Raw genomic sequence first — 20,933 nt, 5'->3', positions numbered from 1 at the left:
AGTCCCTCAGCCCCTCTTGAGGTGGGGGAGATGGAGGCAGGTGATCGCTTCTCCTGGGGGAGGCCTTAATGATCACATGACTCCAGTTCGGGGCCTGGCATGTGTTTAGCAGGTGCTCAGAGGGAGCAATAGATCTGAGACGTAGCAGGGGGAGGATGCCATTGGTAATGAGTGCCCAGGACCCCTTCCATCCCGAATATGCACGTGGCGGAGGGCACTTCACAGATGCTGGGACCCAGTTGCCCCATGCTTCTGGTACATTCCTTTTGTTAAAGCTCAGGGGGGCCATGGTTCTGGCTGGTTACTCCTGCTTTGCCTCTGTCTCTCCTAGATATCAATGAATGCATCACGGGCAACCACAACTGCCGGCTCGGAGAGTCCTGCGTCAATACGGTGGGCTCTTTCCGCTGCCAGAGAGACAGCAGCTGTGGGACTGGCTATGAACTCACAGAGGACAATGACTGCAAAGGTATAACATGCTCCGAGCCTACACACCTCAGCTCCCCAGGAGTAGATAGGATGTGCTGCTAAAGGCAGCACCGGGCTCCCCGGGCTCTGGGCTCCCTTGGCGCCCCGGGGCCCCAGGACTTCCTGGGGGGGCACTGGCCAGCTATATTGTTAGTAAAGATTTACCTTCTTTACTGTAAGGTTGAGTTAATGACAAGGGTGAGTTTGCACTTCTGAAAAGGTTCAGGGCAGGATCATTTCAAAACAAGAGCAGAGGTGAATTCCAGGTGCTCACATGGACTTTCTACCCACCACGCAAAAAAAAAAAAAAAAAAAAAAAAAAAAAAATTTTTTTTTTTATACAACAGCTGCCTTCCATCTGACTCCAGGCTTCCTTGAAGTTCAAAGCATAGTCTCTTCCGCTGCATAAAAACATGACATTTCTGGCTGCTGGCCTTTTCCCCACCAAGCCATAGATGTTATTTGGCAGATAAGGCTTTGATGAGGATCTATTAGAACATAGTTTTCTTCTGAGGGTTTCCAGCCCTTCAGAATGACAAAACCACTTGTGTGAACATTCTGGTTGAGTTACGAGGGTAGCTCAAAAGCCAGGCACACCCTCCTGACGTCTGAGGGCCTTTGGGCCGGCTCACTTTGCTCCACCCTCGCTGGGCGGCTTGGGCCCTGAGAACCCAGGGACCCAGCCAGCTGAGTATACACTTTTGAACATTTGACAGCCACGAACTTCAGGGGAAGAGCAGCCAACATGTCTGATCATGACAATCCCCATTGTTCACATTTGAAAAGTTGTGACAATTTCAGAATGAATAAGTTTATGGGGACCGCGTTTATTGCCACTAAGATCATTGCTTATTATCTAAACTAAACATGCACTTAACCTAAAGTGCAAAAAAAATCCCATATACTGCCAGGAAAATGCCTGGGTTATTTATTATGTAACAGAAAGTTTGCCTCATAAGAGCCTTGGGGGAATAAAGAAAAAAAAAGAGTTTTCAATCTTTAGCATTGTGAGCACTTATTTGGCTAACTAAGGCTCTTTTTTTTTTTTAATTGTGACTTCTCTATTGGAATGTTTTGGGTTGTAGTCTGAGTAATGAGCATTGAAAGAAGAAAACTTTCTTGTGATTTTTAAATGTTGTGAGTTGCTTCTGGCAGGACTCTTGCTAACAATTTCCTTTTTTTATGATGTACCAGATATTGACGAGTGTGAGAGTGGTATTCATAACTGCCTCCCCGATTTTATCTGTCAGAATACTCTGGGATCCTTCCGCTGCAGACCCAAGCTACAGTGCAAGAGTGGCTTTATACAAGATGCTCTAGGCAACTGTATTGGTAAGACACTCGCCAGGGCTGCCAGGGTCCCCCAGGCCGGGCAGACGCTCCGGTGCTGGGCCACGTCTCTAGAACGTGGGGGGCTGCCGAGCAGAGATCACCAGGCATACCCTCTAAGGGGCTGGGGAGCAAATATTTAGGCCACGTGGGCCATCTGGTCTCTGTTGCGGCTACTCGGCTCTGCTTTTGAAGCTGGAACTCGGCCACAGATATGTGAACGAATGGGCCGTGCTGTGTCCCCATGAAACTTCATATATAGACACAGGGAGAGAGGCTGGGGTCGCCCCAGTGCTAGAATTAGGAATTCAATTTTAGAGTCACAGACACCTGGTTTAAGATTTTTTTTCTTTTTTAAATTCATGAGAGAGACCGAGAGAGAGGCAGAGACACAGGCAGAAGGAGAAGCAGGCTCCCTGTGGGGAGCCCAATGCGGGACTCGATCCCAGGACCTGAGTCAAAGGCGGACCCCCAACCGCTGAGCCACCTGGGTGTCCCAGAGACACCTGGTTTAGAACTGAATGACGCAAAGCCATTTACTTCCTTCCTCTGACCCTGAATTTCTGTCTTTATAAAATGGGAATAATCATATCTGCCTGCGAGGCTTGAGGCAAGGATCAAACGAGATGGTTGCGAAGTGCCTGGGATATTGGCTGTAACGAATACTCCGTATTAGTAGTCAGGTTCCCAGAGGTGGTGCAGAGAAGAGGCGGAGCTGGGGGGGCTGGGGCAGGGGCGCAGGGAGCCGGTGTCTATGGGGCCGGGGTGTCAGCCGGGAAAATACAAACGCGGCCTGGTTGGATGGTGGGGATGGTCGCTCGACAGCGTGAACGTAGTTAATGCCACCTGTCTGCACTGTTAAAAATTGCAAAGATGGCAGATGTTATGTCTCCCCACAAACACACACGACTACTGTGTTGATGTCAGAGGAAGACTGATGTGGAATGAAGGAGAATCCGGTGTGGACGCTGTAGATTAGTGGACGCGGGAGGGCGGGGAGCTGGGTGGACACGGTGCCTGTGCTGCACCCGGCAGGTGGCTCCTCTTCCTCCTGGACTCACCGGCTAGCCACCTGCTCCGTCACCGTTTGCCGTGGGCATTTGCGTCCAGATTGGCCGGCCTGGCCTTGGCCTCTGCTCAGCAGAAGCTTCTAGGTCCTGAGAGTGGCAGACGCCACCAGTTAGAACCCAGCCTCCCTGGCGCTGCCCCGTTACCCGCCCCCCACGAGAGGTTGGCAGCTCCGTGACCGTGGGATGGGGGGCTTCTGTCTTAGGTCCAGCCCGTCCACTCTCAGAGAAATCAGTATTGATTTTTTTTGTTGTAAAGATTTTATTTATTTATTCATGAGAGACATAGAAAGAGGCAGAGACACAGGCAGAGGGAGAAGCAGGCTCCATGCAGGGAGCCCTACATGGGACTCTATCCCGGGACCCCAGGATCACGCCCTGAGCTGAAAGCAGATGCTCAACCACTGAGCCACCTGGGTGTCCCTCTGTATTGATTTTTGATTTGAAATGGTAGTTTGGACTCGTGTTTTTTTTTTTTTGTTTGTTTGTTTGTTTTAATTCTTTTAACCACCCTGGGCTAAAGACAAGTAGAAAAAAAAAATAAAGACAAATAGAACAGTGACCCCCCCCCCCACTTGGACAGGGGTCTCCTGAGAACCCTACCCCAACCTGCGTCTTTAAAGCTCCCCTGTCACCCGGTGTGGGGAGGGTGGGGAGGCGTCGGAGCCATGGGGGGAGCTCTGCTCAGCTGGGGTTGGTCCGTGGCCAGCCTCCTGCTGGCGGGGCTGTCGTCACCCAGCTCAGGGGACCAGTGAGCAGGAGGCTGACGGCCTTCCCTGGGGCCAGCAGGGAGGAGGGTCCTGCCCAGACTTGTAGGGCCTTGGAGGGGGCTCCGCCGAGGAGGCTGGCATCTGTTCAGGACGGAAACCCTGACTCATGGCAAAAATCAGCCCAGATTTCCACAAAGAGGGAAGGAACATTTGCAAGTCCCGGCGTGCCCCCCCACCTCCCCCTCCACAGGGGTGCAGACTGTGCAGGGACAAGGTGTGAGATACGTAGTGGGAGGGGACAGTCCCCTCGGTGTCCTCCCCTAGATGCAGGGAGAGCCTGGGAGAGCTAAACAAAGCCCCGAAGAAGCCCCCCTCACCCCCTGCCAGTATCTGGTTATTTGGAGGGTCTGCAAACCAGCCATGAGGTGCCCCTCGTCTCAGCCCTGGGGCGGCCCCCCTTACATCACCCACAGTCCTTGCAACCAAACTCAGGATTCTTTCTTTAAATTTTTTTGAAAGTTATATATATATATATATATCTTCATTTACAAAAGTGCAAGCAAAACTCAAAGTGCAGAATGGATAAGTTTCTTGCTAAGCAGTGTCTGTGCCCTTCTGGGCTCCTGCTCTCCCAAAACTTTGTTTCTGATGACTATGGGACCAGACTGGGACGCCTGGGAGGCTCAGCGATGGAGCGTCTACCTTTGGCTCAGGACATGATCACGGGGTCCTGGGATCGAGTCCCACATTGGGGTCCCCACGGGGAGCCTGCTTCTCCCTCTGCCTGTGTCTCTGCCTCTTTTTTTTTTTTTAATTATTTATTTATTTATGATAGTCACACAGAGAGAGAGAGAGAGGCTGTGTCTCTGCCTCTTGTCTGTGTTTCTCATGAATAAATACAATCTTAAAAAAAAAAAAGGAAAGGAAATGGGACCAGACTGATCTGCCACTTGTTTCCTCTCATCCCTTAGAACATACTTCGACATTTTATGCCAGTACCTTTACGTCGTCTTTTTTTAAATAAACTGACTCATCCCAAATACTTCTTTATGAGGAAACAGTGTCAAGATAGAAGGCTGGTTTCACTTCCCCTCCTGTGTGCATCCTGGTCTTCTGCTTGCACACCTCCGCCAATGGCACCCTCACTCCCCCCCAGAACAGTGTGATGTGCTGGGAAGCTCTGACCTCACAGGTAGCCAAATCCATCTTCCTGGAATTTCCAGGACCGCCCCTGGTGCCCCACAGGCCTGTTTGTTCCCCTCCAGCCACCAGCAGCCAGCCCGGCAGCTGCAGAGCTCTGCCCAGGGGGGCCCGCACCAGGATGGCCAGCCTCTGAGAAGGCAGAGCCCTCTTTCCTTATTAGAAGACATAGAATGTTCTAGAACCTTGAGGTTTGTTTGCTGAGGTCCTTGAGGCGATCCCGTCTTTGTTGGTTTTCTTTTTCCTGTTTCTTCGGATTTTCTGATCAGTGCCCACCGTCTTCCTTTCTGTGTTAGGACAACAGAAAGGGCCAGAGCGTGGGCCTCCCGCACGTGGCCCACTCTGTCTTGGGACACTCACAGGTCCTGGGGCAGAGTTTGGGAGCTGTAGACCTGAAAGGCGAGTGCAAGGCTTAGAGGGAAGGCAGTCCCATTGCTGCTAAACACTGTATTTAATCTCGACACAAGTTTTTTTTTCTGTAAAGGGCTAAATAGGACCAGCCTCGTGTGCTAGAGGGTCTCTGGCGCAGCTCGTGAGAACAGCTGTAGACAGTATGTAAAAGAACGAGCGTGGCTGGCTTCCAGTAAAGCTTTATTGACAAAAACAGTCAGCGGCGGGGCTGGATTTGGCTGGCAGCTGTAGCTTCCCGACCCCTGATTTGAGGGCTGGACTCACGGTTCTAGAGCCGAGTGGGCCCTGAGCTCACCCTCGTGCTTGCGGAGTTGCCTTGTGTATAAAATGCAGATAAGAATCCTGGCCCTGGGCAGCCCTGTTGGCTCAGTGGTTTAGCGCCGCCTTCAGCCCAGGGTGTGATCCTGGAGACCCGGGATCGAGTCCCATGTCAGGCTCCCCGCAGGGAGCCTGCTTCTCCCTCTGCCTGTGTCTCTGCCTCTCTCTCTCTCTGTGTCTCTCATGAATAAATATATGAAATCTTAAAAAAAAAAAAGAATCCTGGCCCTGCCTGACTCGCAGGCCAGCTGTGGCAGGCGACGGCAGGCAGAACCGAAAGGCTCGTGTAAACTGTTAAGTGCTGCACCAGTGCAAGAAGGCTGACTGGAGGGGGGATGCAGCTGGTCACGGACCGTCCCAGGAGGGTGGGGTGTGGCAGGGAGGTACAGCTGATCCTTGTTTTCGACTTCAGCTCAGGCCCTTGTACCATCACTCGCTCCTCTTGGTCCTTGGTCCCCTAGGGGCCTTGTAGGTGTCTGAGCAAGGGGACTGTTAAAAAGAGCAGTCCTTTGAGAAGTCTCCCCCTAGTGAGAAGTTCAGCCTCTGTGGTTTTTTGTTATTGTTGGTTGAGAGAGAAAGAGGGGGGTGGAGACCCTGAGCAGGGGGCAGGGCAGATGGAGTGGGAGAGAGAGACTCTCAAGCAGACCGCCCTGCTGAGCGTGGAGCCTGAGTTGGGGCTCGATCCCAGGACGCTGAGATCATGACCTGGGCTGAAGTCAAGAGTCAGACGCTTAACCGACTAAGCCGCCCAGGCGTGGTTTTGTGGCACAAATTGGAACTGGAGCGAACAGTTATCCTCGTATGTGCACTGGTTGGTGCTCACTAGCCGTGTGCTCTGCAGAGGTGAACGCCCCACCCAGGCAGGTGCAGTCATGGAGGGAGAGGGCTGTGCCCTGAATGTGGGGCCAGCAGCCCCTCCCGGGTGGGCCCAGGTCAGCTCGGGCCCGAGGGGCCCAGATCAGAGGGTCCAGGCAGGAAGGGGTCTCGAGGAAGTGGCACTCGAGCTGTAGACGTGTTTCCCAGGGAGACGGGGCACATGGCTTCCCAGGTGGGGACCGTGAGATGTGGGGCCTGGGGGGCCTGCCCGGGAGCCGTGGGTATGCTATAAAGGCCCAAGCCTGGCTGCAGGAGCTACTGGCCAGAGTGAGGCCGAAGCCGGGTGGGGCCGGGCCGGGCGTCGGAGGAGCCCAGAACCTCACAGGGGCGAGGGTACGGCCACCTCTGTCTCCCTGAACCCAGCGTGGGAGTGAGTGAATACAGGGTGGTGCCCCAATTGCCAAGTCGGTGGTGTAGACATTGAGTCCTGTGGGATTCAGAAGGGACGTAGCCACGCGATCGTGGGCAGGCCTGAGAGGAGGCAGGCGGGCGGCCCCAGATCTGGTGCAAGGAAAGAAGGTTTAGGAGCAAGGAGGTGGCCCAGGCAGGTGGTATTTAAGCTGGCGTGTGTGGGCGAGATCCGGGAGCCAGTTGGGAGGCCGCGTATAGTGCCTCTGTGTGTGGTTTTGCAGCGAGGGGGGACATGGGGTTTTTTGGAGATCCAGTGGTTGGGTTTTGGAGCCCTCCGTGTTTAACCACGTTGTCTCAATCTTCCCCGCTGTAGATATCAATGAGTGTCTAAGTATCAGTGCCCCGTGCCCCGTTGGGCAGACATGCATCAACACGGAGGGCTCCTACACATGCCAGAAGAACGTGCCCAACTGTGGCCGTGGCTACCATCTCAACGAGGAGGGAACCCGCTGTGTTGGTTGGTATTAAAAAAGGAAACCAATCTGAAATCAGCCTTTCTAACTGCTCCCAATGCACCCCTCCCTTCTCTGGATGGGGAGAGGGGGTTCCCCAAAGCGAAGCTGTTTCCACCTGTCCATCCATCCCATCGCTCATCTCCAAGCATAAACCTTTATCATCCATTGCTTGGACTATTGCAGTAGGATGCCAGCCTACCACTGCCCCCCGCCTTGTCCCTTTCAGTCTGTCTGAGGTGTCCTGAGCTGCAATCTCCCTTGTGCCCCCCAGCCCACAGTCCCCACTGGTGAGAGACAGAGCATAGAAGTTCTCTGCTTAGAATTTAGTTCCCTGAGGTGGCCCCAACTTCACAAACCTTATAATTCAGATGACATAGGCCTTGCTGCTCCTTAAATGAGCCCTGCCCTTTCCTCTCTGGGTGGTTTTCTGCGTTTCCATCATTCCCTCTGCCCACCTGCTGCTACATTCCTTTCCATCCAGATTCCTGCTAGATCCAGATCCCTGCTAGTGGGAAGGAGTCTTTCTCCCTATGCCTCCCAGAGCACTTCCCTAGCATCTCTCCTGGTCACTGGGCACTTCCTGCCTTAGCTAGGGCCACTGCTGGCCACCTGGAGCAGGAGGCTCCCGAGGGTAGGGGCTGCATCTGGGTCACACAGTAGGCACTCTGTGACATGCTGAAGAATAAATAATGCTGCTGTCAGTGTACATCTCAGTTTGCTGCTTTCTTGTCTTCCTTTCGTATCATCTTCGAGGGGAGGGGGGATCCCCACACTAAACGTTTTTCAATGTGTCCTTCTCTTTTGCAAGATGTGGATGAGTGTGCGGCACCCTCTGAGCCTTGTGGGCCAGGGCACCTGTGTGTGAACTCCCCTGGAAGTTTCCGTTGTGAGTGCAAGGCTGGATACTATTTCGATGGCATCAGCAGGACGTGCGTGGGTACGTGGGTTTCCCCGCAGGCCAGGTGGCCCCCCTGGGGTGACCATAGTCCGTGCCTCACCTGAGAAGTCCTGGCACGGCAGCCCCAGAGAACAGATCCCATGTCACAGGACGCCCCCCCTCTGGTTCCAGCCCTGCTGCTGTGCCCCCAGGTGTGAGCTGCCTCCCACCTGTACAGCAGGTGCTCTGCTTGACCCAAGACCTGCAAGCCTGCTCTACACATGTCCAGAAGCATTAGGGATTTCCCAGAGTCACTGCTCACCCCCAGGGCTGGGGGCTCTGTGTATAGCCCACAACAAAAGAACCAAAGGTGGTATGGTGGCCTGACCTCCAGGATCAGGGACAGAGGCCGTGCTGGCCGGCACCTGCCATCCCCAATCCAGGCTGCTCGGGAAGGCTGGCAGCTGCCCTGCCCACCGCCCCAGAGCCCCATGTCAGACCCCAGCGGACCCCCCTTTTGGGGCTTTGGGGTAGAGAATGGGCAGGTGGGCACGTCAGGTGGACAGGGAGGCCGCATGTGGCCCCAGCTCCCCTGCTGACTTGCCACGGGCTTGGGACAGGTTACTCTGCCCAAGGTGGGGCCACGGGAGGTGGGGGATGGAGGTGGTGAGCAGAGGCAGTGGGGGGCACTGCGGCAGGTTGGGCGCTGCCCTGAGCCAGCCCGCCTGCCCCATTACAGACATCAACGAGTGTCGGCGCTACCCTGGGCGCCTGTGCGGCCACAAGTGCGAGAACACGCCAGGCTCCTACTTCTGCAGCTGCACCGTGGGCTTCCGGCTCTCTGCAGACGGCCGGTCGTGCGAAGGTGAGGCTGTGCAGGTGGGATGGGGGGGGCCCGGGACCCCGCTCCACCTGCAGACACATAGGGACAGACTCAGGTTTGTTTCCCAAGGACATACTACATGACACCTGGTGGGGAAATCGCCTGTAAAAGCTGGCTTGTCAGCGACGACTCCTCACCTGCCGCTCCTGGCCCCCGAGTGCCTGGTGGCACATGCCCAGGGCCGCGCACATGGGGATCAATAACCCAAAGAGACTGTGTGGGCCGTGGCTAAGAGTGTGCGATCTGGAGGCATCTGACCTCCCACCCTGTATTCACGTGACCATGGGGAGTGGCTGCCTCTGTGTCCTAACAGGAGAAATGGGGTTGATAGGTCAGATTTTCAAGTAAGTTGGAAAGTCGGGTTTTCCTCCTCGTTGCAGTCGCAGAGAGACATCAGTGTCAATCCATCTCAGCCATGCAGAAGCCAAAGGCAGGAGGCTTTTTAGATGCTGGGGCGAGCCGAGGGGAAGTGCTGCAGGATGCCAAGTGGGGCGCAGCCTATTTAGGCTAGCTGCACCTGCTAAGTGACTCCTACCCTCCCACAGAGACTGGGAGATGGGGGCCTACCCTCCTTGATGATCGCATCTCCAAGGCATGGCACCTGTGTCCCTGGAGAAAGACTCTTGGGTGCAGAGGATACATCTCAAAGGAACAAAGAAAGGCTTTACATTTGCAAGTTTTCCAAAGTAAATACTTGCAAGAAACAAGGGAGGCCAGGGTGTGTAGTCAGGTGTTGGCTGGAGCGCCGAGTATCTTTGGGCAGCGCTGACCTTTCCCAGGCGGGCCTCTCAGGGGTCTGAGGTCATCATCCCAGGCACCCCTCTCGGGCCGGTAGAAGCCGTAATGGTAAAGTGCAGTCGGGTCTCTCTGGCCGCTGGGTGGGGGGTTGGGCAGAGTTGTTCAAGCAGAGTCTTCGGGTGATCACACAGCACCAGCCTCCTCTGGGGTTGGACTGAGCTGACATCACGTGCATTCAGCACAGGGCCTGGCATGCAGTAGGTGCTCAACAGGTGTCACATGTTCTACGGGGATGAGGTTCTGAGGTCAGAGCTTTGACAGCCCTCAGCAATCCCCTCCCCCTGGACACTTGGCAGGACGATCACAAAAGTCCGATAGGCCCAGATGCACCCAGATGGAAGGGTGGACAGTATGACAGGATCCTGGGCCCGAGAGTCCCTCCAAGAGTTTAGAATCTGTCCCCAAGAACCAGACCCAATGCACACGTATCAGCAAGGAAACAGATTCACGCATGGGGGGGTGACAGTCTCCCTAGAGCTTGGGTTCAAAACCCTAGCTTGGGTTAAGAAGTACCTCGGTGTTTCTGGGCCCCAGTGTCCTCATCTGGGACCCCAGTCGGGGTGGCAGGACCCATGTTATTGGGAGGCATGAGGATGAAGCCTGTGAAGAGCTCATCCCAGTGACCTGCGCTGACACAAAGTGCCAGCTGTGGAGACCACTGGTGCTCTTGCTGTAATCGTTCATGGCTTATGCTGTTCCTCTTCCTAAGTGGACTGCAAAGGACACACTCATGTCTACATTAGTGGCAACAGTAAGGACAGAGAACCAGGGCCTGGCCAGCTGTGCCCTGTCATCCCCTAAGCATTTATAAAGCACACCCAACAGGGTGTGTAGTGAGAATGTGGTTCCTGCCTTCAGGGAGTGTCTAGGCTGTGGCGAGAAGCCACACGGGGTCAGAGGTAAGCAGGGAACCGGGTGAACAGCTGGCAGCCAGGCTGGGCACCGGGGGTGCAGCAGGATAAAACACCGGGTGAGAGGCCAATGGACATTCTCAGCTGCTCGCCCCTCCTGCCCTGCTAGGGGTTAGCCATAAATGCATGTGAGTAGGGCCTTCTAGGCCAGAGGTTGGCAAAAAAAAAAAAAAAAAATTCTCTAAAAGCCACATAGTAACTGATTTTGGCTCTGCTGGCTGCAGTCTGTCGCACCTACTCACCTCTGTGGCTGCAGTGCAAGAGCAGCCACAGATCGGGCTATATGAGTGAGCGTGGCTGTGTGCCAATAAAACTATTTACAAAACCAAGCGGTGGGCCAGATGTGTGCTGATCCCTGCTCTAAGGGAAGGGAACAGACGAGCCGAAGCCCAGAGCTGCTGAGTAGCCTGGCGAGCGCCAGGTATTGGAGTGTTGGGAATATTGGCACATCGGCTGCTTGCCCAGGCCTCCCTCTCTGCAGAGGTGAAGTGGGGAGGGCCGCGATCGGATCTCCATTTGAGGGCCAGAACTGACCTGGCAGTGGCCCCACAGGACCCCACTGGAGGAACCGAGACGGAGGCTCTACTGTCATCCTGATGAGAGGTTCCAGATCCATCAACCACAGGGGACTGAGAAGGAAGCTCTTTCCCATGGGGCGACCCCAGACAGGCCCCCAGCCCCGACCTCAGGACCTCTGGCCCTTCCTCTGTGTTAGCTTGAGGGAGGTGCTGTGCTTACAGCCCTGCCAGGGGCCAGGCTGGGTCATCGGGCGGTGACCTCGGGGACCCTCTCGTTTTCAGACGTGAATGAATGCAGCAGCAGTCCTTGCAGCCAGGAGTGTGCCAACGTGTACGGCTCCTACCAGTGCTACTGCCGGCGAGGCTACCAGCTGAGTGACGTGGACGGGGTCACCTGCGAAGGTGAGGGTGCCCCACTCGGCAGAGGGGAGATCACCCACCCCCTTCGACTTAACGCCCTTCCAGGCTGGCGGGTGGTGAGGGTTTTTCCCTGTCCAACTGAGATTTGTTTGGATACAAATAAGTCATTGAGAGTGAGGTTTAGGAAATAGCAGACACGTAACTGGGGATCGAAGTGCATGCCGGGACCTTGACCTGCACGGGGCAGGAACCGCACGTGATAGGGCCTGGTGGTGGTGACCCGGGCACAAGGTGGAGGCTCAGGGCCAGCCGCACGCGTGACTCCGGACTCTGCTTGTCCTTGGCTGGGGCCATCCCTCCCCTGCTGTCTGAGGGCTGACTCCAGACCCACCAGGCTGTCAGAGGATTAAACCAGGAAAGCTTTGTATGGTTTCAGGTGCAGCGTAGGTGCTTCAGGGACACCTGCTATTGGGGTTCCTATCTTTTCCTGGCAGGTGTATTTTTTATTAGCACATTTGTCCTATGAGCTCTCCTGAAGCCCTGGGCCTTTCCCTCCCTCAGCCGCCAGTCTGCCTCCTTCCCCACCTGTGCGTACTTCACACCAGGAACTTGCTGTGTGACCCTAGGCGAGGCCCTTCCCTTCTCTGGCGTAAGGGCTTCCGAGGCCGCCCAGCACTTTGAGGCTTCCCGTGTCCCAGGTGCTCCACTTGGCTACCGTCCCAGGCCTCGACCTGCCCCCTGTTGGGAATGTAGCCCAGCCGGGGTCCACACAGGACACTAAGGGTGGGCTCTGCTGTCACAGACATTGACGAGTGCGCCCTGCCCACTGGTGGCCATATCTGCTCTTATCGCTGCATCAACATCCCTGGAAGCTTCCAGTGCAGCTGCCCTTCATCTGGATACAGGCTGGCCCCCAACGGCCGCAACTGCCAAGGTGAGCACTGTGGAACCCCTGGGGGGTCGCTGGGGCAGCCCCCAGCCCAGGGGGTTGCACTTCCCTGACCCAGGGGCCACACCACAGACGGGGTGCAACTGGGAGGGGGAAAGGAGGCCTCTGCATCCCACGTGTGTTCTGGGGTCCACACACCCCTGGTCTCCCAGACCTGGCACATCTGTCTCCAGTGGGTTCTGACTCCCCGGCCAGGCCTTCAGCAGCCCCCCAGGGACCAGGACAGGGGATGACAGCCTTTAGGGAGATTCCAGCCAAGGAGGAAGTGGGAACTTGGTGCCCAGAAGACCCCATTCCACAGCACGGAGCTGCTTGTTCAAACTTTCACGCGCCCACTCGACTTGCTGGGAGCAGAGCAGGGCCCAGGCAGGGGATGGGTGCGTTCTGGTGGGCAGCAGCCCTGAGTCTCTATAGTGCTGAGCTCTGAGGCCATGAGGGCCCTACTGGGGCTGTGGGTTGGCTCCAGCGTGGGCTAAACGAGGGGGCCAGTGGCAGCCCCCTGTACCCCGCTCCCAGCACTCTAGGGGGCATCGCGGGCCCTGTGACTGAGCCCTTCGATAAGCGAGAGGGGGTGCTGAGTAGATACTCGTGTGGATGAAGGGCCTGGGACGGATCCGGGGACGGCCCCAGGAGCTCAGTCATGGAGGCTGGGTCTGTCGGCCCCTTCCTCACCAGCCCCCGACACAGGACCGTCGACCCAGAGGCTCCTGAGGGCCTGGGGTCTGCACTTGTCAACCCTGGTGGTGAAGTAGGGGACTTTGATCAAAGGCAGGCAGGAGCTGTGGCCCTTCCTGGGAGGGACCCACTCCGCTCGCCCACAGCGCTGGATGGAAGTCACTTTGTTTTCGCCTTTCTGGCGGAGGAGATGACTTCCTTGCTCCTGGCTGGCCTCCCTCACCACAGCCTGGGGTTCTGCCAAGCCCGGCAGAAACACATTCCTGAACCTCAGCCTTTGAGATTAGGAGTGTTGTTTTTGCCACCAGGATGAGGCATCTGGCATCACTTCACAGATGCTTCCCAGGCTGGGTGGTGTCCCCCAGACCCCAGCGTGGGGCTGCTCCCGCTGTCCTGGGTCCTCTCGGGACGGTGCCCCCAGCTTCCCCAACCCTGGGCCCGAGCACACCGTAGAATCCCAGTCCCCTCCCCTGTACCGCGGGACTGGTGGCTTCTGCTATGTCCCCACTGGGATGCGTCGAGTCCCACATGAGGGGAGGGTGTGCTGACCCTGGCACCAGCCCACATGGGTTCAGCGCCGCTTACAGAACGTGTGACCTTAGGAGAGTCACCGAACCTCTGTGGGCTCCTCCCTAAAATGAGACGATGATAGCATTGCCCATTGAAGCGTTAGGAGAAAGGACAGGACTCCTCGAAGCACTTCCAGGGCCGTTCTTGTCACCCTCATCCCACGAACTATGAATAATAAGTGAAAACTCTATAAACACTGACAGATCCTGGGGGTGAAACAGCCGGTGCGGTCCTGCGGGTGGGAGGCTCCCCGTCTGCAGATGGGGACACGCAGGCGGCCTCGGCCTTCACTGGGCGCCTCGGGGTCTCTCACAGACATCGACGAGTGTGTGACCGGCATCCACAATTGCTCCATCAACGAGACCTGCTTCAACATCCAGGGGGGCTTCCGCTGCCTGGCCTTCGAGTGCCCCAAGAACTACCGCCGCTCCGCAGACACGTAAGTCCCACGGGCCCCACCGCGGTCTGCCTGCGTCGGCCTTCCGGGGAAGGGGGCACGGCTCCGGGCTGGGGAGGGCGGTTCATGATCAGTGCCCTCCCCCGGGGGTCCCGGGAAACTGGAGGACCCCGAGTCTCCAGCAGCCTGGCTGTAGAGCCACGGAGTGACGTCAAGGTGGGTGGGCCTGCCCTGTGCGTGGAGGGAGCCCTCAGGCCTCTAGTTGCCCAGGATAAGACGGGGCCGCGGGGCAGCGCTCTGGGCCTTGGCTTCCTCACCTGCAGGACACAGGTGTCGGGACATGCTCTGACCCAGATGAGGGTGGTGCTGGTTCTGGGTGAGCTGACATGGTTGCCGGGGCGTCGTCAGTAGGCCATCCCCCCCACCCCACCTCTTAGAAGCCGGATTCTGTTCACGTTCTATGTCCCAAACCTGAAGCTGAGTGTTGTCATGTCACTGTAAGGTCCCTCCCTCCCAGGCCGCTGGGATGGCTGCCGGAGGGTCCAGGAAGCCCCTTCCTCAGGACCTGGGGAGGACCCTCTGTCTCCCTCCAGGCCACCCTGCCCCTACGTTTATTCAGCGAGTTGTGCTTGGTGCCCCGGTCAGTAGCTGCAGGAAGAGCTCTCCAGGGGGGCAGATTCCGGAGCACGGAGGGGTGAGCCCTCCCTCCGCCCCCTGGAAAGCTCCAAGCCAGCGAGGCTGACCGCCACTCGGCCTCTTGACCTGCAGTCTGCTGCTCCTGCCGGGGGTCAGGACCTCCTTGGCTGGTGCCCCTGGTCTCGCTGTCCGCTTCCTCCGCCTTGGGGGGGGGGCCACCCTGGCCTGTGGTTCTGGCCGGGCCTCCGGCTTGCTGGATGCCAGAACGGGAGATGCTCTGAGAGCCCATCTCCCCGGTGGCCCTTTGGGCCCTTCCCGGTGACGGCGCGCTCATCCTCGGGCCTCGCTGTCCCCGCGGGCCTGCTCCGCGGCCCCAGTGCGGGTGTGTCCGTCCGCCTGGAAAGCCCACCGCTCAGGTCCTCCCTGCGCCCGGTTAGGGAGGGGCCCCTCCAGAGCTGGGTTTGCGGGTGTGCGGCCTTCCGGAGACCTCGCGGGTCACACAGAGGTCCGGAGGGCGGCGGGGATAGTCCTCTGACTGCTGGGAAAGTTGTGTCCTCAGTTTGAGGCTGGGCTGCTGTTCCGTGTTGTGACCCTGTGTCTGCGTCTGGGTTTGAGGGCTCTGGAAGACCCGCCGGCCCTGGGCGTGGACTTGTAACTCACGCACAGCCACGAGACCCATGTGGGAGGCGGCTGCCCTGGGGGCGTCTGCACACCCCCTGAGCCCAAGGGCTGAGGGTGGGCGCTGTGTGCCGAGGCCACAGCCCAGATCGGCAGACCCAGCTCCTCCGTGCGTGTTGGTGTGTGCCGTGGAAGGCTCTGCTTCTCGGTGCTGGAGAAAGTCATCTACTTGTTTGGGGACCGCGGGCATACCATGTGCCGGAGTCCAGGCGCAGAGTGGGCCCACAAAGGCCCCCCATTCCCTGGCACTGAGCCCAGTAGGAGCACAGGCCAGAACAGCAGAGGCCCCCAGGTGCAGCAGGGCTCCCGGCTGGCCGGGGTGGGGGGTGTGGGGTGCCTGCAGTAGGCAATGCTAGAGAGAAGGGGAGGGAAGAGCTGAGTTAGGCGGGGAGGCAGGGTGGGGGGACATGGGGGACAGGACTGAAGTAGGCCTATGGACAGGGGGGGCGAAGGGCTTACAGCCAGGATGCGGAGTGTTTCCGCAGGGAACCTGGACCCACGTGGTGCTCACTAGGGGGTTGGTGCCCCAGGGCTCCATCTGTCCCCACCCCTGTCCCCGGGCCTGATATCGAGGGGGCTCGTCACTTTCTGTGAGTCAGGACTGGGATTCAGGCACGAGGGGGAGGATGAGGCTCCAAGCCACCCCTCCCAGGAAGCTGGCCAAGATTAATGCCCGGTCCTGCTCGCCAGCGCCCCCCAGTGGTGAGAGCAGAGCAGAGCAGAGAGCTGCGCGGAGTCTGCCCCAACTCCTGGTGCACCAGCCCGCTGACTGTTCTGGAGCCTCGTGGGGATGCTGGGGCATCCTGGGAAGATGCCGGCTTGGAGTCGGGTTCCCTTGGGTTTGCCTTCCCGCTCAGTCCATTCCGGGTCTCTTGACTTCTTAGGACCTCCACACTCCAGCTGCAAGGGGGGTGGTGACGTCTCAGGGTCATGGGTGCTGAGGGGTGATGGTGGGGCAAAGCCCCCTCGTAACACTCACGCTGGGTTCTGCCCCGCTGGGGTGTGGGTAGACAGTTTTTATGGATGAAGGGAAGGTGGGTGATACCCCTGGTGTCCGGGTCCCGGCATGGCCTGAGAGGCTGCGTAGAAAGGGGAAGAACTGGGGCAGGGATTCCAGGTTTCCAGCCTCGCTGTCCTGCTCCCCGGCGCTGCGGCCTCAGGTCAGTGGCTTGGCCACCCAGGGGCCCTCTGTCTGTCTGCAACACCTGCTCGGTGAGGCCTTGAGGATTAGCGAGGATTAGTGGTAATGAGCTCCAGGCATCCAGCCCAGCGCCAGCCAGCATGTAGTCAATGCTCAGAAAAAGTCGCAGTGAGGATGCTCACTAACCACGCCATTTCTCTGCCTCAGGGGCACCGCAAAGCCAACACGGAGGCTCCTTGGGGTGACTTTGCTGCTCTGGCTCTGCCGCTCCTGACTGCGGCTGGTGGAGTGGTCAGGCCCTCAGGCGGGTGACGGGACACGGGCTCCTGCAGGGCTGTGTGGTTGGGGCCGTCACTGCTGCACACACAAATCCATCTGGTTGCAGTCTTGTCCTTCGCTGCTCCCCGTGGGGCATCGTGGGCCAGCCAGGAGCCCAGCGTAGGAAGGGGGAGCTGGGCTGGAACCCCAAGTTGAGTGGCCATAGGAGGGTCTTATCCAGCTGCCCCCTCCTAGTGAGGGGACCACGGGAGCTCCTGGCCTAGTGTGAGCGTAGTGACAAGCCTCTGAACCAGCTTGGGCAGGATGCAGGCCAGAGCTCCAAGCAAGGACTGGCTAGTCCCAGCGCTACTAACTGCTCAGGCTGGACTTTTTGTCTATTTTTATAGCTTTTTTTCCTCCTCAAAAATTCTCATGAAGAATGTCTCATCTGACCTTCAGAAAGCAATTTGTAAAATTCTAAAGAGCTGTATTAGGAAAGACCCAGGAGCCGGCACTTCTGAGGTTAGTGTTTAGGGTGCCTCGAGAGGGAAGATTTAAAGCACGCGCACACACACATTTGTGTGCGCACATTCTCTCTCTCTCTCTGGGGCTCAGCCTTCTCTTTCTCTCCACACCGTCTCCTTCTGGGCAGTGTCCCTGGCAGCCAAGGGGCGGTAACTGGAGCATGACCCAGCAGGCTGGGCCACAGACCACAGGGCTGGGACGCGTGGATCCTCCAGGCTATTAAGATCCTGACCACACGATTCCCTCCGACCCGCAGGAGGAATGTCAGAGTGTTCCAGGGCCTGGGATGGGACTGAAAGCATCCTCTTTATCTGCTCAGCAGGCCCGAGCCCTGAGACTCATGGTCTTGGAAGCCAGAGCGAGGCTGGGCAGCCTTGGTTGGCACGGCTCTGGGCCTGAGGGTGTAACGCGGGTGGATGGAGGGGTGGAGCCCCGCCTGGGCCTGTTCCTGGGGCGTCTCTCCAGAACGACGAGAGCATGGCAGTCAGGGAGGTGCCAGCAGGGAAGGCTGTAAGCATGAGACAGCTTGGGGATGGGTGGCCGGAGGGGCTGGGCCTCCCAGGAGCAGGGACAAGGCCTGGAGGACATTGTTTTTCTGGCGCGTGGCGGTTTTCAATAATTGCGTTTTCACAGAAAATACAGTGTTCCGATCAAACGGGTTGAACAGAGAAATTGGGACACGTTGTTGTCTTGTACACGATGAGATGTAAACCAAGACGTGCGGTCCCGGGAACCTGGTGCTTCTCTGAGCCCCAACGGCCCCTCCTCGGTCCACGCGTACCGGCTAGCAAAGACTTTTATGTCTCGCACAGTCAGGCAGGCAGGTGGCTTGCCAGAGGCAGGAGTTGTGATTTCTGTGCTGTTTCAGGAAATTTCGGGTAAAGCAGGATAGCAGGGCTGCAGTTGGAACTGAGCAGGAGAATCGGGGCCGTACTTAACCGTGCACATCTTCTAAAGCACGTAGCAGGTGTCGAGCCCATGCCAGGTACTGGAGGTAAAGCCAAGGAGCCCTTGCCGGCCCCTGGGAAGGGAGTGCTCTAGAAGGAGCCGGCTCAGAAATGCCTAGTGTGGGAAAGAGCTTGGGGTGCTCTGGGTTAATGACTATACCCAGAGCATGACGCACACCTCGCGTTCGCTCCCTCCACACACACCGGGTTAAAGCTTCTCCCCCGACACATCACAACCGTGTCCTTGGACGGGGTACAGGCCACACAGGACGGAAAGCCGGTGTCACATGAAGGAGACTCTAGTGCCACCTGCTGGCCAGACCCACCAAGCCCTTCCTCGAGCAGCTGGGGTGTGGATGCACGCGCACGCGCAACCAGGCTTTCAAGTGAGGCCAACTTTGCGTCTGCCCCTCACTACAGACTCTGGAGTCATGTAGGTGTCCTCATTGAGCTTTGATTTTCCCGTCAGTAGAACAGGGGGACAAAGTGGGACAGTGACGTGAGCTAATGGAAGGAGAAACCCCGATACACCCGGCATGAGGCCGGGCACCATCCTGCGGTGTCTCCCAAATCGCCTGGAACGCTCCCATTTGGCCTGGACCTAGGGTCTCTGGGGGTAAGCCGCCCCTCAGCAGCACCCTTCTTCTGCTTACCTACTGTCCTCTGTCCCCCCACTGCCCTCGGGGCCCCTGCCATGCGTGACTCCTCACCCACCCTGGAGGCTCATCCCCACCCAGGGAGGTCCATGGAGCTCGCTCCCAGGGCTCTGAGTGCTCCAAAGGTAACTGGCCAAGTTAACGAAATGGTTCCTACCAGTCCCGATAAAGAGCTGGAAGTAGGACGTAGAAAGAGACCACACGCACAGTAAACGCCAAGTGCAGGGGAGTCCAGGGGACCCAGCACGAGGCGTGGAAACTTAAAGAGCTGAAAGGGATGGAAGACAGGACGGGACGTGCTCCTGGCTAGAGCGTCCCAACAAGGTCAAAATGGCAGAACTTCCTGGGACGTGCTCCGCCGAGTCCCAGACGGCTCTGCACTTCGGCTCCACCTCCTAAGGCAGCTGCCGTCCGAGTGGGAAGGCCTGGCGTTCGGGAGGCACGAGATAGTTCGTGTCCCCGTCCTCTAGCAGGAGGTTACAACCTGCGTGCATCTCCACTACAGGAAGTTAGAGCTATCATCTCCTGTCGGAGGAAGTTAGGAGCTCTCGCCACCCTGTCACAGGAAGCTGGGGCCTGTAACAGGAAGTTAGCTCTTTCCATCCTATTACAAGAAGTTAGGAGCTATCATTATCCTGTCGCGGGAAGTCAGAACCTCTGTCCATCCTGTCACAGGAAGTTAGGAGCTCTCACCAACCTGTCGCAGGACTTAGAACCTGGCACAGGAAGTCAGAACCTCTTTCCACTCTGTCACAGGAGGAAGTTAGAACCTCTTTCCACTGTGTCAGAGGAAGTTAGAACCTATTTCCACTCTGTCACAGGAAGTCAGAACCTCTTTCCACCCTGTCACAGGAAGAAGTTAGAACCTCTTTCCACCATGTAACAGGAAGTTAGGAGCTCTCACCAACCTGTCGCAGGACTTAGAACCTGGCACAGGAAGTCATAACCTCTTTCCATCCTTTCACAGGAAGTCAGGAGCTCTCACCAACCCTTCACAGGACTTAGAACGTGGCACAGGAAGTCAGAACCTCTTTCCATCCTTTCACAGGAAGTTAGGAGCTCTTTCCACTCTGTCACAGGAAGTTAGGAGCTCTCACCAACCTGTCGCAGGACTTAGAACGTGGCACAGGAAGTCAGAACCTCTTTCCACTCTGTCACAGGAAGTCAGAACCTTTTCCCACCCTGTCACAGGAGGAAGTCAGAACCTCTTCCCACCCTGTCACAGGAAGTCAGAACCTCTTCCCACCCTGTCACAGGAAGTCAGAACCTCTTTCTACTGTGTTCACAGGAATTCAGAACCTCTTTCCATCCTGTCACAGGAAGTTAGGAGCTCTCACCAACCTGTCGCAGGACTTAGAACCTGGCACAGGAAGTCAGAACCTCTTTCCTCTCTGTCACAGGAAGTCAGAACCTCTTTCCACCCTGTCAGAGGAAGTCAGAACCTCTTTCCACTGTGTACAGGAAGTTAGAACCTCTTTCCATCCTGTCACAGAAAGTTAGGAGCTCTCACCAACCTGTCGCAGGACTTAGAACCTGTCACAGGAAGTCAGAACCTCTTTACACCCTGTCACAGGAGGAAGTCAGAACCTCTTTCCATCCTGTCAGAGCAAGTTAGAACCTGTCTCCTTCTCCGTTCTAAGCCCTGGCTGTCCCTTTGGACACGCAGGAAGCTGGGCCTGGAGCACCAGACTCAGTGAGACGATGGGGAGCAGACCTCAATCTGGCTTCCTCCCTCCCTCTGTGGCCTCGGGAAGGCCCCCCCACTCTTTCAGCCTCGGTCTCCTCATCCGAAGACTGGCACTGCAGCCAGTGTCCCGGTGCAGCCACAGTGATCACACTAGAGAAGGCTCAGTGACGAACGGCCAAGCGCTTGATAGAGGGCCGCAGCTGTGCCCACTGGTGGCGGACA

General features: G+C 57.2%; 1 protein-coding gene across 5 annotated transcripts in view; it reads left to right on the top strand.

The window, feature by feature from the left end:
• Window positions 1–20,933, top strand: part of FBLN1 (fibulin 1) — a 117,322-nt gene that overhangs the window by 65,087 nt on the left and 31,302 nt on the right. For all 5 annotated transcript variants that reach the window (XM_038550224.1, XM_038550223.1, XM_038550226.1 and 2 more), the window contains 8 exons: window positions 332–469; window positions 1,663–1,800; window positions 7,104–7,247; window positions 8,054–8,182; window positions 8,862–8,987; window positions 11,515–11,634; window positions 12,395–12,526; window positions 14,102–14,225. In XM_038550224.1, the coding sequence (XP_038406152.1) occupies window positions 332–469; window positions 1,663–1,800; window positions 7,104–7,247; window positions 8,054–8,182; window positions 8,862–8,987; window positions 11,515–11,634; window positions 12,395–12,526; window positions 14,102–14,225 (1,051 nt within the window). The remainder of the gene's footprint in view (window positions 1–331; window positions 470–1,662; window positions 1,801–7,103; window positions 7,248–8,053; window positions 8,183–8,861; window positions 8,988–11,514; window positions 11,635–12,394; window positions 12,527–14,101; window positions 14,226–20,933) is intronic.

This window comes from Canis lupus, chromosome 10, assembly GCF_011100685.1.
Source record: "Canis lupus familiaris isolate Mischka breed German Shepherd chromosome 10, alternate assembly UU_Cfam_GSD_1.0, whole genome shotgun sequence".
Taxonomy (NCBI): Eukaryota; Metazoa; Chordata; class Mammalia; order Carnivora; family Canidae; genus Canis; species Canis lupus.
Note: the sequence above shows the minus strand (reverse complement) of the source record. Positions and strands in the feature narration are given on the sequence as shown.